Below are 17,557 nucleotides of genomic sequence, written 5' to 3' on the forward strand. Positions count from 1 at the left end.
TCTCCTGTATTTATAATTGAGTTCCCATTTTCTGCATGCCCTTCCTTTGTTGTAGTATCAAGTTGTAGAAGAGTGCTCTTAAGAACTGGAGCATGGTCCTCTATTTCAAAGCATAAAGGATCAATAAAGGCTACCTCACTTGGGCCTGATAAGTCATTTAAAATGATATTGCTCTGTCAGGCCCAATCTTCTTTTTAGTATTGTCCCAGCCCAAAAAGTTTCTCAAACAGACTTGGGTCCCACTTCCTTAGCACATGAGTGTGGGGTCTCATTTAAAAAGACTCCAGATGCTGGGAGCCCCATGTGCTCCATCTGCGCAACTTCTGTCTTTTTCAAAAAGTTTTGTCCTTTCTGTGTAGGAGACAGCTCTATTACCTGTTGGTCCAAAGACAATGGCAGTGGCAAACCTCCAGTTTCTTTGCTACACTCTCCCAACTCCGGCATGACTAGCTGATGATTTTCTTCTACCGCCGACGTCAAGATTTGGAATCGAACTTTCCTCTCTACGCAAATTGGGATAAAATTTTTTATCCAGTCTCTCTTAATCGAAATCTCGCTCGGGCAGTTTTTTCCATCTCCACGGATTTTAATTGTTGCCCACTTCAAATGGTTCTTCAAACCCGTCTCCTCCTCAGTTTCGACCCATCATCTGCAAAGATTTCCAATTTCTGTGAAGATTCTTTATGACCAGAGTTGTAGAGGTACTCCTAAAGCTCTAATCCAAGTGGATTTGGCTTTTTTATTGGAATCTTCACATCCTACTACCGAGTTCAACCATTGAAGATTAAATTTGATCTTCTTTCACCTCCACTCCTTCTGTACGATTTGTTCTGCCATGTGCCTGTTTGGAAATTCGAAGAGGAACATATTGTTGGCCATCTCGTAAATGTTGATCCCAAACACTCCTTTCCCAGAGACTGCAAGCCATCTCCTATCCATCTCCTGATGTCTGATAAAGAGGGAAGTTGTGTTTCTCCCTCATCAAAAGAACCCACAATGCACCTCTTGAAAAGTCCAGTGTATCTTGCTCTTGGTGTATCTGTAACTTGAAGGTTTCCTTCACTGTACGAGATCTTCGTCTCACCCGAAGTGTTTGATCTCCATTTGCTTTGCCCAGCTGCTATGGCATAAGAGAGGTCCTTCTTAAAAAGTTTGGGTTGTACTGCATTCTTCAGTTGGTGAGAGCATTGAATGAACCTCTCTATCTTAGAGGCTATCTCATCCCACCCAACATCTATAACTAACTCTGGAACTAGTATAACTACTCTTTCTCGACCAGTAAGAGTTAAAATGCTCAAGAATCTACTATACTCATTCACTTTCCTAGTGCTGAAAGTCTCAGTGAATTTTTCTTTGTACTTCCATCTTCTGATTCCTTTTTCTCTATCCTTGGATGCTTCCTTGAGGACTGTGCATAGCCATTTCATGATTTTCGCACTCATGGAAGACCTTCTCATTAGTTTGCGACTTCTCTCAACCCATTCAAACCAAATGTCTCTCCCCACTGTCCATCTTGTGATATCGAAAGACTTGAAGCCTGCGTTGAAATATATCCTGTTTTCCTCCATCAAAGATCAAGAGAGGAAGAGCTCTCCTAGTGAAAGAAGAAAATAATGAAAAAAAGAGAGTTTCGTGAAAAAGCTACCATAGAATGTGGGAGTTCAGAATAGAAAGAAAGGACGTTTTCGGCAAGGAGTTGTCGGAAAGAGAGTTTTCTCTCTCCTATGAAGTAGGAGAGAGGGGAGTATTGGGAGTAGTCTTGGGAGCATCTTTTAATCAATAAAATTTTGACTATCAAAAAAAGATTGTCGAACTGTTATCACTCTTTAGTTATCTAATAGTTACCACAATTTTTTTTTTAGTAGTAATTTTTTTGTAATAGTGCAGTTTTTCGTTCGAGTTAAGTTAGGAAGTCATGTCCTAGTTTCTAGGGGTAGTTATTTTACAAGTGTTGTGTTTATACTATCTGTGTGTCTCACGAAATATAAGCAGAAAATTAGCCAAGTTTTTGGGTACTTCAACTTCTCAACCAACAACATAGGTCGTAGGAAGAAAACATCATATATAATATTGTAGCGCCCCATAACCAAATCCATATCAGGGACCATAACAACTTGGTATCAGAGATGGGAGTTATGAGAGACCAAATTCAACATCAACTAGCACAATTGGTGAACTTGTTTCAAGAAGAACGTGCAACCAATTTGGCCACGAAGCAATAAATGCTCGTTTGGATGCACTCACAAAGGAGTTAGAGAATTCTAAGGTTGATTGTGATTCAAATGAAAATACAAGTAAGAATAGTGGTTGGAAGGGAAAAAATAAGGTGGCAAGAGGGTCAGGATTAGAAGTAGGAGGAAGTTTCATCATTCCTCAACATAGAAAATTGGATTTCCCACGATTTAATGGCCAAGAGGACCCTTTGGGATGGTTGAATAGATGTGAACACTTCTTTCGACACCAACAAACTCTAGAAGAAGAAAAGGTTGGACTTGCTTCTTTTCATTTAGAAGGCAATGCACAACTTTGGTTTCTTCAACTAGATATAGATATGCTCAACCATCTTGGGATGAATTCAAATGTCAATGTTACCTTCGATTCGGGCCACCAATCAGAAGTCAGAAATTGGGAGAATTGGCTAAGTAATGCCAGATCGGGTCAGTGACAAATTACCCAGAAAAGTTTGAGCAGTTAATTTCGCGGGCGGTACACTCACTCAATCACAAAAAAATGAAGTTCATATCAGCGGTCTTGCTAATTATATAGCAATTGAGGTTGAGTTGCATAGTCCTTCTGATTTGGCTACGACGATGTGTTTATCCCGACTTCATGAACACAAGGAACAATCCGTTTCTTAGCAATCGTTAGATGCTTGCAAATCCAAGGCAACAAATTTATCACCTCAACAACATGCCAGATTGTGAAGAAACTAACCAAATCTGAAATGGAGGAAAGACGACTTAGGGGACTCTGTTTCAATTGTGATGAACCATTCACCCGAGGTCATCGATGCAAGAAATAACTCTGGATTAACTTTAAAGACGACGAGGAAGAGTTTGCTGGGAAGGAGGAAAATGCTTATTTCCGCACTTAGCGGTTAAGGACAAGAGCGATTTGAAGGAGGAGAGTAATGTTACCACTCTTAGTTATCTTACAGTTGCAGCAGTAATTTCTCTTTATTAGTAGTTAATTTCCTGTAATAGTGCAATTTTTCATTCCAGTTAAGTTAGGAAGTCATGTCCTAGTTTCTAGGGGGTAGTTATTTTATAAGTGTTGTATTTATATATCTGTGTGTCTCAGGAAATATAAGCAGAAAATTAGCCAAGTTTTTGAGTATTTCAAATTCAGCAGGTTCTTTCTTAACAAACCAACACAATAGGTCGTAGGAAGAAAACATCAGATATAATATTTCAGCACCCCATAACCAAATCCATATCAGGGGACCATAACACAAACACTGCTTGGCATGACTTGTTGATGAATTCCTTAGGCATTTTGCAGTGGATAATACTAAATAGAAAAACTTAAGAATTTGCTTCTCATCCAGTTTCAAAAAAAAAGAATTTGCTTCTCATCAGTTAAAGGATTTCAAGTGCCAGGGAGTTCAAGTGAAATCTTCAGTCTCGTTGTTAGTAGTTCAACAACTTTGTTAACTAAAGATTAACTAGCTCTAGAATCTCTAAAGCAGAGTTATCTTTATCTAATAGTCAATTAAAACTGCCTATACTGAAAACATCATTATTGTCTCCTCATGTGTGACTCAACATGAATTAATTGTTCGTTTAATCATTTTGTAGTGGACAATGGAAACAAAATTTCCACATGCTGTTTGGGCTGCAGGTCGGAGTTTAATTGCTCTTCTTTTACCAAACTTTGATGTTGTGGATAATCTGTGGCTTGAGCCTTTCTCTTGGGAGGTACTGTATTCTGTTTTTTCATTAGAAGCTGTTTGTTATGATAAGTGTGATTATACTTTAAAAGAGAATGCTAGAGAAACTTATTGAACCAATGTTATTAATCTAATGAGAGAAGGTGATGGTTCTACAGAGTAAGAGTCCCACTAAGCTGATGTTCTTTTTAACAAGATTAAGATGTCTGTTTCTGAATATACATTTAAATATAAAGATGTTTTTTAGATCTGAATACTAAATACTGAATAAGAAAGACCATGTCTTCTCAATATTAAGTGTTTATAATTTATTTTTATCAAAAAGTTAGTAATTATAATTTTTTCTCGATATTATATCCACAACATATTAGGTTTAAGGTGGTGGTTGTTGGTGGTAGTAATTGTCCGACAGGACTGCATCATTGTGGTGGAGGTGGTTAGGTTGTTAGAGGTGGTTGCCGGTAGTTGCTGATGGTGATGGCGGTAGTTTGATTGCTCGAATGGTTGGTGGTGATGGTGGTGACTGACGGTGTTGGGTGTGGAGTGGTGGTTTGTGATGCTTACAGACATTTTTTTTTGAGAATTTGTAAGTTTGTATTCTTCAGCATTATGATATGCTGGTCACCTTCAAAATTCATCACGATAATTACAAATTTCCTATGAACTGTACAATTTGATCTACATCCACTAAACATTATTGTTTACACCAAAACAGTAAAGATACTAAACAATTTCATTTTACTTTGAGAATGGAATTGGATCTAGCAACATTTATTTCTCTTGTAGTCCATTTATTGTTACTGACAGTTTCTGCATATAACGACCCTTCTTCTGTATTTCGATGTGCTAATGTAACTGTCCTCTTTTGCCATGACATTTATGAAGTTCATTAGTGTGGATGCAATATCCAAACAATCCTGAATTGATTATCCACTCAGGAATTTGATTATTACTGCTTTCCTCTTACCTTGCATATTAGTGATGCTAATGTATCGACCAAATTTGTCGAAGTCCTTCAACAAAAGTGCTAAGAAATGGTCATGAAACTTCCACCTCATGACACATGAACTGTCCATTACATTGTCTTCTGGCTGAAGCTCGCCCTTGTCATCATATTGCAACCTATTTCAACCCAATCGTACCATGTCTCTGCTCTAGACACCTTCCTTGTTATGTTGTACGATAAACCTACCACAAAGTAAAAGATGTCGTCTCCCATGACTGAAAGAAAGGAAAATGTTGCTGAAGATAAGGGAAGAAATGGTGGATTCCGGTGATCGAATGTCACCAGTATATGGACTCTAGAGGCCCAGAAGGGACCTTAGATTTGAACCTCGGGAAAGGATACTGGGAGCATTTTGAAGTTCATAAATCAAGCTATGCTGTATTTACAAGATCCTAGAATATTCTAGGATATCTGTGACATTCTAACAATGTCAAGCACCACTTGGATTGTAAGAGGATCAATGTCCTTCTGCCCCATTTTCTGTCACACTTTCCTTTTTATTACTCCATCTGCTTTAACTTATGTGACACTTTCCTTATAGGTCTGTTGCAAGAAAATGACCATTTCTATATTTGGGAACAATTTAACTTTAAATTCTTTATTTTACCCATTTTACCTGTAATGAGAAGCTTTACGCAGTGAGAGTTGTGATAAATTAATGAACTAAAAAGGTATGAATGTAAATTGTGAACGTAGCGTTTATGTACATTTTCTTACCCTTGTGAGAGCATATTCAGTACTGAAACCCTCTCCGAGGGTTGATTTATTCTCATTATCCTCCTGCAGCTTTTCAAGTAATAAATCTTCTTTTCTGCTCCTGTGGTTTGAGCAGTCTTCCATAAGGTTGGGTGAGTTGTAAGTTGACGCTCCCACTAACTCCTTAGGGATTCTACCCTATACTTTTGGTGTCTTGTAGGGTAGGTTGCATACAATTAACACTCATACCTAAGTCCATGTAATATTGCCTGGGGTGCATACAATTAACACTCATACCTAAGTCCATGTAATATTGCCTCATTTGAATTGTGTGCTTGGTGTGTCCTGGAAGATTTTGACTTTTACAAAGTTCCTGCTGATTTCAGGGAATTGGGTGTACAAAGATCACCAAAGCTAAAAATGATTCTATCAGCGGGAATGTTGAATCAAGATCATATCTGGAGAAGAGACTAGTTTTTTGCTTTGGTTCTTATGTTGCAGCCCAGCTATTGCTTCCATTTGGGGAAGAAAACATTCTTTCTTCTTCAGAGCTGAAGCAGGCTGAAGAGGTTGTACAGACTCTTCTGGCCCTCTTGAACTAGAATTCTCTCATGTTTTCTGCTGTGGATACTGGGACCTAATAATTTATTGTATTTTGTGACAGATAGCTACAAGGATGGTGATTCAGTATGGTTGGGGCCCTGATGATAGTCCTACAATTTACCATCATGGCAATTCGGTATTTACCTTTATTTTCCCCGTCCGCATGATGTTTTATTTCGTTCAACATATTTCCCCTCTTCATTGTTGTCAAAGGTGCGCTTAAAGCACCCTTAAGCCATGAAGCGAGGCTCAAAACGTGTTGAGCGCTTTGCCTCGCGTAATGTGTTCTTCAGTGTCATCATCAAGGTTCTAAGGCATATGTTTCCTTGCCGATGAGCCTCCTTTGAAGAGGCAACACTAAACAATTGATATTTTACTTTATCGGATTTCTTTTTTCAATGTCTTTGGTTCATATATTTGTCATTCATGCTTATAATTATTCTTGCAATAAACATATATATTTGTGTTGTTTTTCCATTTGCATCTTTTTTCATTAAAGCCACACTTTGTTTGCGGTTAAAGCCCCAATAGACCTTAGAGCTTTATTGCAATTTTTGTTTTTGTTAATACTGCTTCTTTTTATCTTCACTATAGCTATAGATATGTCATAGTTTTTGTGAACCATTTCTCTTCCCCTAGACATATTAATGATATTTTACAAGTCACCTTGTGGTGACTTGTAAACCACATCAAGTTCTTTGCTATGATGACCTTGGCCGCAAACAGTTAGGGGTGGAACCAAACTAGAAAATCATTCACCTCTATTTTAATGACTGAACCACATCTCTTCCATGAAAGTATCTTGCCTAAAAAAGTTTCCACATGGAAATAAGAACCCAATGTCGTTTAACACTTGTTCTTATAAATATGTGTGCTGGTACAAACATTTGCCAAACATAAAGTACTGACTGCCCATTGTATATCTTGGTGCACAACTAATTTGCTTTTTTTCATTGATATATTTTTGTCTTATCGTCTTCTTTTCCATGTTGCTGATCTGAATAGGTCACGACTTTGAGTATGGGAAACCATTTTGAATATGAGATGGCTGCAAAAGTGGAGAAGGTATGAAGTTGCTTATGAGTAATACTCTGTGGTCCTTTTGATTGATGATCTGAGAACATTATTTTCTTGTTCTATGAGGATTCTATGTACAAAATTTTCTTGCTTAAATGGTACTGTGGGCCACAAATGGTACTTAATCTTTGTAAGAGTAAGGTTGTTGAAGAACTGTCATTTTGGCCTCTTATAGCTCCCACCATCTGGCTTGACTTTATCTGAACTGTACATATAGTAGTCTTAGTGTGCTTGGGCGTGTTATCAGGAGGTTTCTTAACATTTTTGATAAGAAATAAAAGAAAAGGTTTGGAGAATGCGTGAAGACAAAGGTTAAGTTCAGGTATTTGAATAAATTTATATGTAGGACACTCAATGTCAGAATATTGTATTTGCGTATTTATTTGGGAAAATGCACAATTACCCCCCAAACCTATGTCCGAAATTCCAGAGACACACTTATACTATACTAAGGTTCCATTACCTCCCTGAACTTATTTTATAAGTAACTTTCTACCCCTTTTCGGTCTACGTGGCACTAGCTTGGAAAAAAAAGTCAACCAACATTGGGCCCACAAGATAGTACCACGTAGGCTGAAAAGGGGTAGAAAATTATAAATAAAATAAGTTCAGGGGGGTAATAGGACCTTAGTATAGTATAAGTGTGTCTCTGAGATTTCGGGCATAGGTTGAGGGGGTACTTGTGCATTATCCCTATTTATTTAGATATAAGTTTAACCCGGTACACTCACAGCACTCTTCCTTGGTTGGGTGCATGCCTGTTGTATGTAGAAAGCTTGTTGCTTATGTAGTTAATCTGGTGAGTGACTTGTTGAATATTTTTGTCAGTTGATCATTTGGTTATGCCAGTTGGTTATTTGGTTTTACAAGTGTATTTTGTACAATGTTGCCCTAAGATGCATTAAATGAAGAAATATGATTATTGCGGATTCATATTCGATCCTAACTTGTTTGGGATCGAGGCTTAGTTGTTGTTGGTGGTCATTTCGTTTTCAATCTAGGGCCAATGTTTTATTTCCTCCAACAAAGTGATAGTTGTAAAACATTCGATAGCCACGAAGCTCAAGAACCATCTAAAATGGCGTAGAATCTTAGTTGACGGTAATGGTCGGAAAGTTCCCAATGAGGTTATCATTGAAAGAGTTGTTCTATATTTCATACCAATATGGGTAGAGAGAAAAACCCAGGTTTGAAATGGTATCGACGACAACCAGAGAAGTCGCTAGAGTTCCTACAGACCGTCTTTCCATCATCTCTTAATATCCACCCGACACAATCAAACTCTGCTGACAAAAGAAGTACCGGAAATCCCTAATAATCAGGCTTTGGCAGGAGAGTGTCACGTGATGTGTACTTGTAATATAATTGGGGCTTCAAGTGTAAAAGTCACATGACTTGCAAGTTCAGGAGTTAAATTCTGTTTTCTCAAGATTGGGCTTTATTTTGGGGCCCAGCTAGAAGCCAAAAAATAGAGTAATTTGGCCTGATTGAGTGGGCCTTTATATTTTAAATGATATACAAACGGAGTCCAAAGAAGGTTTTAAAGTTGATTCTTTCCTCGAAGAACAAGACATTCACTCTTCTTATAAACAGAGCATGCAAGGACACAAACCTCTTTGGACACAGTTGTTCTTGAAGTAGCTGGGGGAAGCAAAGACATCACAACAATGGGAGTAAAGTCGGTGCATGAAGAAAGGTCAGTATCTCAAAATACAGGGGGAGAGAATATTTATGCTATACAAAGGGGTGAGTCTCGACAAGGACAATTACTCACTTCAGATACTGGTAAATGGGAGGCCCCATATGGGGTCAGCCTACGGAGATCCATCAGGGCTCACTGGACTTTTTTGAAGGACAACTCACTCATCAAAGTGAATGATGGAAATAAAACTCTTTTTTGGAAAGGCAACTGGCTAGGGAATGGTAGTCATCAGGAAAGATTTCCTGACATAGTCAACTTAGTGGCGCGTCAACGGAAGACCATGGCAGAAATAAGGAGAGAGTATGGATGGTTCAGAAGAAATCAAAATGATTGGGAGATACAGAGGGTGACAGAATTTCACTACACATTGGAATCCTTCAGTGGTCTTCAAGAGGGGGCTGATTTGCTCATATTGAAGGGACATAGCTCTGGCAAGAAGAAATATAACTCAATGCTCAAAATATTTTCTTTGTGTAGAGAAAGCAGAGACCGTGAATCAATTATTTCGACACTGCAAAATTACAGTTTAGCTTTGGAGACTTTTCATTAGTCTTAGAGGCATTTCTTGGATAATGCCTGGTAAGATCACTGAAGTTCTACATAGTTGGGAGGAAGCAGGAGTCCAGGTAGAAGACAGGAACGTATGGAGAATTATCCCTGCAAGCATTTGGTGGATAATCTGAAAACAAAGGAATTCAAGGTGTTTTGGAGATTTGAGTAATCCAGTGCACAAGATCAAATGGAATTGCCTTCTGCTTTTTGTTTTTTTGGTGTAAACAGATTTGTTCAGAGGATTCTGTTGATTTAGTTGATGTTCTAGGTGTTATATCGGATGGAGAAATCTATTCCCTTAGAGTATAAATTGTAAATATGGTTTCAGTAAAATCCTTTGTACTGTTCCGTTTATTTATGCATACAAGTTTCCTGTTTTAAAAAACTATAGCGAGAGATGTCATTTGTGTGTAGAGCATGATCGTTTTCCCAAGTATAAAGTTGGTCTAGAATGGATGAAACAGGGGCATCAATTTAGAATCAATAAAATTCCATAAGGATATACACAATTGAGCATCAATCTTTTCTCATTTGACTTCCATGAGAGGCTACACAATTGAGCAGCAATCTTTTCTGTTTTGACTTTCATAAGAGGCTACGCAATTGAGCAGCAATCTTTTCTCCTTCTCCTCGAACCTTCTCTTCAATATCCATAGTTTGTTTGATTAGGTGATCTTGAATGGCTTGTCTTCTGCATCTTAATTGTTATCTAGTACTTCCTCTGTTCCTAATTACTTGTTCACTTTTGAATGAACACACTTATTAAGAAAATATTTATTGACATAGTGAGTTTACCATTTTACCCCTATTAATTATGACATGCATGATACAAAAAATTAAGACTTTCAAGAAGTTCTACCTTTTTAAAAGTAATTATTTGAGGGTATAATAGGTAAAAATAAATTCTTCTATCTTGATTTGTCAAGATGGACAAGTAATTAGAGACAACTAAGAAAGGAAAGGTGGACAAGTAATTAGGGACAGAGGGAGTATCTACCAATGATTTTATGGCACTTGGTTTGAGTTACTGTAACCATAGTTTTAGAACCAAAAGCATCTGATCCAAGCTACGTTTTCGATGAATCAAAGGAGTTTCAACTCCAAAAATATCAGTTCATGGGAATAAATGTTATCAAGTTATGATCGCAAAGTGCTGGGAACAGTGGATGAGGTAACTAAAAACCAGAAAGTTTCTTGCCAGAACAGTGTACCTCGCAGGAAAATGGACTGACCTTCTAGAAATAGAGCTCCAGTGGTAGAATGCCACGGTAAGTGGATGGGTCGAGGTAGATTGAACTTTGAAGAGGCGAAACCCACATGTGATTGATTCTCGTCAGAAAGTACAAGTAGTCGAAAGATCTCTCATGTGCCTGCACTTGAGGTAACCCCCTCAGAAATATTGAAAGACTTCCCGGTGTGTGCACGTGCGTGGAGGCTCTGGGGCTGGGCTTTCTGGAATCTCGCTGCCGGATGATTTTAACCTCCTTAGTGGCGTCGGTCGAGGTAGAGTGAACTTTGAAGAGGCGAAACCCACATGTGATTGATTCTCGTCAGAAAGTACAAGTAGTCGAAAGATCTCTCATGTGCCTGCACTTGAGGTAACCCCCTCAGAAATATTGAAAGACTTCCCGGTGTGTGCACGTGCGTGGAGGCTCTGGGGCTGGGCTTTCTGGAATCTCGCTGCCGGATGATTTTAACCTCCTTAGTGGCGTCGGTCGAGGTAGAGTGAACTTTGAAGAGGCGAAACCCACATGTGATTGATTCTCGTCAGAAAGTACAAGTAGTCGAAAGATCTCTCATGTGCCTGCACTTGAGGTAACCCCTTCAGAAATATTGAAAGACTTCCCGGTGTGTGCACGTGCGTGGAGGCTCTGGGGCTGGGCTTTCTGGAATCTCGTTGCCGGATGATTTTAACCTCCTTAGTGGCGTCGGTTGATGTACAACCCTCAGGGGAAGTGATGCAGTGACATTTGCTGGAGAAATGACATGGTGATGGTGTTTTTTCTTCTTCCTGGTGTCACCGATAAGATGCAGAATGACTACCTCGCAAGGGCTCTGGTACCGTGTGAAAATGAAACAAGCAAGAGTTCCTGAGAGAAAAACAGTGCTTGATTATTCCCTCAAGCTATTGAGGTTTAAATAGCTAAATTTACATGTTCTAAGAAAGTGAAGAGAATTAAAATCCATAGCTACAGAATTATCAATTTTCGAAATAAAATTAAAAAAATACATAGTTACTGGAAGTAAATCAAGCTTATTGATCCCAGCTGATGTATATACTATATTTACAAATTCCTAGAATACTTACAAGATTCTAACAGAATGGGAGGTACATGAATTACATGTGCATGAATAAGGATTGATCTTATCAGGTTGCAACACAAAACAAAGCATTGCTGGTCTAACAGCCAGAATTAAAGCAAAACAACTGCTACCAGTATTCTGAAAGCTTATTGCTCTTGGTAAGATAGTTGAAATATTAAAACCTGATGTAATATGCTGTATAGTGTATACTGATGAAATTCAGAATTACCTTCTGGTAGAGTTACTTAAAAAGTGATGTTGCTTGCTTGTAAGATCATAGAGCAGTATTTTCCTTTAATCATCCTGCCTTGATTATTTGGTACAGATGTACTATATGGCTTATGATAAAGCAAAAGGCATGCTTCAGAAAAATCGACAAGTGCTAGAGAAGATTGTAGAGGAGCTGCTCAAGTATGAAGTCTTGACAAGAAAGGTAAGCTGATGTAGAAGTATGTGTTTGATATTGCAAAAACTAATTCTGCATTCTGAAAATTCGTCCTGGACAAAATGTTCTTTGTGATGTCTCTGGGCTAAGTTGCTCGGACTCTCCAAAATGATGCCTCGCCCGTGTCGGATCCTTCAAAAGTACACTATTTTTGGAGGATCTGACACACAACCTTCCACATTTTGAAAGAGTCCGAGCAACATAGCCTCTTAACAGTTTGAGACTTTTGGTTGGGATAGCATTCCTTTGGCATACTATTTTGTATGAACGTCTTTTTTTGGTTTTGGTTTTGTAATTCTTGTTATCTTGCTTTGCCCTCAGCCAATGACAAGTTGACAACACCAAAGTGAGTCCCCAATGATTAAATAAAGCCAGACTCGATTCATTTTCTAATAATTCCTGGATTAATATCTGTGGAAATAGAAGAAGAGAAGAGAAGAGTCTTATTGACACTGGTAGTTAACAACATACTAGAGGAATCCTTAGCTAAGAGAAAAGTCTTATTGACACTGGTAGTTAACAACATACTAGAGAAATCCTTAGCTAGCTTTGATTTGGTAACCACTAAAATGTTTCCACACAAATAAACTTTACCTTTCTGAAAAAAAATAATCAAATGTTTCTATACAAATATACAATATTTCAGTAGTTCTCCTAACTTAAAATTTTCCGCTTAAAATTGTTGACGAGTCGCCCAGATAGTTTCACGAAATAGAGAACAATCGCGGAAAGAGAAATGACACTGATTTTTTTACCCCAAAATATTGCTAGTGATTGCAAAGTTAAAGAACCCCCTAAACCCTAAAGGCACACACAGAAGGGAATTAATTGGAGTCACCAAAAGTGTTATAGTAATGTAATTAGTGTAGTTTGAATGAGTGGATAGCGTAAAGGAAATGTTTCTGGAGCATCAACCCAAAAAGTTGCTGGAGAAGTCATTAGAAGAATAACACAATAGGACAAAGCTGCTGGAAGGTCTGATCGATCACTGAAAAAAGGAGTGGTTCCATCGGAATGGTTACCAGAAAGAGGCAATAATACAAAAATATAAATTGAACAAAAAGGCTAAATTGAAAATTGCAACTTCCCCAAACAATTTTCTGCTGCATTGAAATTCAGTAGTGTATAAATTCTTGGAAAGTACCTATATTTCAAGACTGAGGCATTTAACTGATAAACTACTTCCTCAATTGTTTAATAGGAGTTCTAGAGCCTGTCCATTTTTCATTGGCTATGTGAGAGTGGGATTACTACTTTGCCCTTTCACTATGACTTTCTTAGTGATGCTATACCAACCCTCAAGCCCTCTACATATCTTCATACATTATTCATAATTTTGTGTTCTCTCCCCGTTTATTATCTTCTTGTGATTTTATGTTGTTATCATCCACTTGATAGGATTATCCCACTGGTCTTTTAAAATGACAGTCTTGAGTGTCCATACCAATTACCTACAACATATCGTGTTACATGACCTCATAGTTTGTGTTCGTCTCCTGTTTACTGACTATCTCTAAATTATGTTTTCCTAATGGCCATTATTCTTTTTTAATTTGCAGGATCTGGAGAGAATTATTGCAGATAATGATGGGGTGCATGAAAAAGAACCATTCTTCCTTTCGAAAGCATACAATGAGGTATTGATCATCAATCCTCAGGGGACAACTGATGTATAAGTTTATTCTACTATCTACTCTTCAATTTCTTAGATGATAACAGTTGCACTGAGTTAGCCTTTGGCTGACCTAACCACAAACAGAAAGAGAACCCTGGACTTGGTTAGAGTTTCTAAATAAATATGGGAGAAGTTGCCATTAGATGTGCTCGAAGAAAAAAATGAATGATGCTAGGTTAATTTCTGACAAGCTTCTAACAAAATCTATCAATGGACTAAATAACCCTGAGAAGTAGTTCAATGAAGAAATATCTTATAGTGTATGGAGAGCAATCCAGATGCTTGTTTCGGTGTGAAATAACATCTAGAGGACAGTTGAAATAAAGGAACACTAGTAGTTTAAGATCCTAAGTCATAGGTTGACACAATTAGAGATAGTGATATACAATGAGCTACAAGACATTTCTGATCTGCATGAACAAATATTGCTGGATTTCCACAAGTCCTTTGGGGGAATTTCTTAAAAAGAAAAGACAAAGCTTTTACTCATTAAGCTAAAGTTACTGCCTATAATGCCAGAATTATTCTTAATAATTGTTGTGCAAGGCTTCTAGAGTTTGGTAATTATCTTTCACTGGTTCATCCAGGGCTTTTAATCCGAACTGAATTTTGTTCTTTCTTGAATTTGGATTATTATGCTAGAAAACAATTCTTTCTTCAACCTGACACTAGGCAATGACTGCTTCCCTTTTCTGTATATCACTTATCTTTAGCTTGTAAGAAAGTGATGGTGTAATCTTACGTTCATGTAAATTTTTTCTTCCCCAATTGCGGAAGCTTGGGAGAATCTTAGTTGACATATATTGAGCACCAACAAAACATTATTTGGTGCTCAATGATAAGCTCTGAACCTGTAGAGTTAGGCATGAGAAAATAGCGTTAAATAGTTCCATCACAAATTTCGAGGCGAAAGGATGTAGGTTGAGATTTGCCACATCAATTGTGCACCGAAACATGCTGAAGATTTTGTAGTTGTTTGGTCTGTTAATGGATATGTTTTCTGCCTCTTTAACTCATGGCTCAATTTGTCTGGTACCTGTGAGCTGATCAAGAATTCAGCTTACAACCAGTGAAAAAGTTGAACATACAGAGCTTTTCTATGCTTGATATCAGTGTTTTCAAAGGCATTTTCGGGGCGAGTCCCGGGGGTGGGCGTAAATGAAATGTGTAGATTCGTAGTGCTTACACCCTAGAATTTTAAGTGTATGCCCCGGGCGTAGAAGCGTACACCCCAGACGTTAATTTGATTTTTATTATTTTTAAAGTATTTTTTTTCTTTCTATAAATCATGTTTTTATCATTGGTGTAATGATATTTATACTTTGTGCTGTCATGTTTTCATGTTAAAGTGACTTCTCCCACATTATGTAAATAAATAAACTCTCAGAAATAGTTTATAGATAATCTTGCGTGAAATTGATAGGATAGGTATTCCATGACACTATGTTTTGAGGCAACTTTATCCATTTTCTCTCATTGCTCTTGCCTTTTTATCCTTCTTTGAAATATATAAACAATAATTAGTGCAAATATTAGGTGAGAGTGCAAAGGACTAGTAGATGTGGAGATCGATGATTAAATGAATGATTATTTCATTTTGAAGATTATCTCGGTTATTATCTTTTTTTCTGTAGTTACTTTTCTCAAATAATTTATAATATTTTTCTTTATTATTGGTGATTTGTTTGTAGAACTTCTGAAAAGTTTACATTTGCTAATTTCCTTTGTAGTAAAATTATAAAATTGAAGATTCATGAGGTATAAACCCTATAGATCCATGGGACTTACACCCTATGTTTCAAGGCTTACACCTCGGCCCGTAATAAGTAAAATGCTTCACCTTTTGAAATACTGTTTCGTATACACAATTAGATGTATCAGAAACTTCAACTTGGAACTCCTTCATCTACATGCATGCTTATATCCACCCCTCTTTTTTGTATGCCAATTTACATACAGCTTTTACCTGTACAGCCTGTGCTAGAAAAATTCCTACAAGAGAATGGAAAAGCATCTTCGATGGAGTTTCTAACAGCTGCAAATTAAACAGAAGTTGCGTCATGTTTCACCTTCTGGCCATCAGTTCATGCTTGCAGTTCCCCCATCTGATTCGTTCATCTTAGCACATTCATATTTATTGATGTGAAGATGTAATTCTTTTCATTGTATTTTATTTATCTGTTTACTTTTGCTTCTTCATGAGGGATAAGAAGATTTGGAGAAGAATGAAGAGGGGTATGTTCTGGATTTACCAGTATTTATAGGTTGTAGATTCAGGCTGAGAAGAGGTTGCATTCATTTTTCCTTCTCATCTTTGGATGAAATTGTATATTTTCTTGGTTGTATCTTCGCTAGTTTTGTAGATTAGTAGTAATAGTTCTTTGGTCTTGCTTTGTACACAATTGCTTGAGCTCATAAAATATCATTGGTTTTCTGATGAGACTTTTAATTGCCTCACTTTTAACGTGTATATCGATTTAACAAACTTATGATATGACTAGTGCTCGTAGAATGAGCCCATATTTTAGTGATTCGCTCAACTCGATCACATGTTAATGGTTGGGTGAGTCATATTTCACATGGGTAAAATATGGGCTGATATCCAAATTTGACCCATAAAAATATGAATAAGATATTGGTAAATCATGGATGAATATGAATTAGTCAAATGAGTTGAGCTTCTAACTTTATTCACTCAAAATTCATGACATTACTTAGTAGTTCTCTTTCTTTTTATGTTACTAGTTCTCAAATACGTGCAACGCACGTGTATTTCACATCAAGTAATTTCTTTTAAGAAAATAATATGAGTTATATGAATTTGAAAGGGAAGATTATTTTTTGTCTGATTTAAACTTGAGTCATTTTTTTTTTTGAATTTAACATAAATATTAGTAAAATAGTATATATATATATTGAATGTAACATGACAAACTATTAAAATCAATGTTTTTCATGCAATTGCAACACCACATTAAACTAATAAGTTCGAATTTTTTATTAAACCTCTAAAGTATATAATCTCATATATAACATTTTTTTTCTATAGTAATACATGCACTTACATATATTAAAGTGTAGGATAAATTAAAGAATAACAAAATAAAGACACAACAATTTTGACTAATTAATCAACATCACCTGATAGGTAAACTATAGAGTTGTCAATATGGGCTAGCCCACCCCATCCGGGCTAACCCATACAGGCTTTGACAATTTACGGGCCAGGCCGGGCTAGCCCATTTTTTGTGTGGGCCAGAAAATGGTGGGCCCAGCCCACAAGTACGTGGGTTACAGGCTTGCCGGGCCAGTCCACTTTTTAAAAAAATATATTTTTTTATAATTATTAAATTAAATTATAAATTATAATTTAAAAATATTATCATAAATACGACAAAACAATATTACATTATGTTAGGCCTCATTTGTTTGCACTTAATGGGGTTTGAATCTTAATCATTCAGATATTCCTTATTAAGTGTGTTTGTTTTTAAGAACTGGATCTTAATTATTCAGATTCAATTCATTAAGTTCGTTTGTTTTATTTTCTTATAAGCCTCTTAATGGGTGTGGATATATCTGAATGAATCAGATTTGTAACACACCCT

General features: G+C 37.0%; 1 protein-coding gene across 2 annotated transcripts in view; it reads left to right on the forward strand.

Moving 5' to 3' along the window:
- The window catches only part of LOC107010954 (probable inactive ATP-dependent zinc metalloprotease FTSHI 5, chloroplastic), a 41,959-nt gene extending 25,568 nt beyond the window's left edge, over positions 1 to 16,391 (forward strand). Inside the window, exons 13-19 of one of the 2 annotated variants that reach the window (XM_015210227.2) lie at positions 3,798 to 3,917; positions 5,978 to 6,160; positions 6,256 to 6,330; positions 7,200 to 7,259; positions 12,155 to 12,262; positions 13,834 to 13,911; positions 15,909 to 16,391. In XM_015210227.2, the coding sequence (XP_015065713.1) occupies positions 3,798 to 3,917; positions 5,978 to 6,160; positions 6,256 to 6,330; positions 7,200 to 7,259; positions 12,155 to 12,262; positions 13,834 to 13,911; positions 15,909 to 15,995 (711 nt within the window). In that variant the 3' untranslated portion in view covers positions 15,996 to 16,391. The remainder of the gene's footprint in view (positions 1 to 3,797; positions 3,918 to 5,977; positions 6,161 to 6,255; positions 6,331 to 7,199; positions 7,260 to 12,154; positions 12,263 to 13,833; positions 13,912 to 15,908) is intronic. The other variant, XM_015210228.1, reaches the window with a different exon arrangement.
- Positions 16,392 to 17,557: the final 1,166 nt, after the last annotated feature.

Source organism: Solanum pennellii, chromosome 2 (assembly GCF_001406875.1).
Source record: "Solanum pennellii chromosome 2, SPENNV200".
NCBI classification, from domain to species: Eukaryota; Viridiplantae; Streptophyta; class Magnoliopsida; order Solanales; family Solanaceae; genus Solanum; species Solanum pennellii.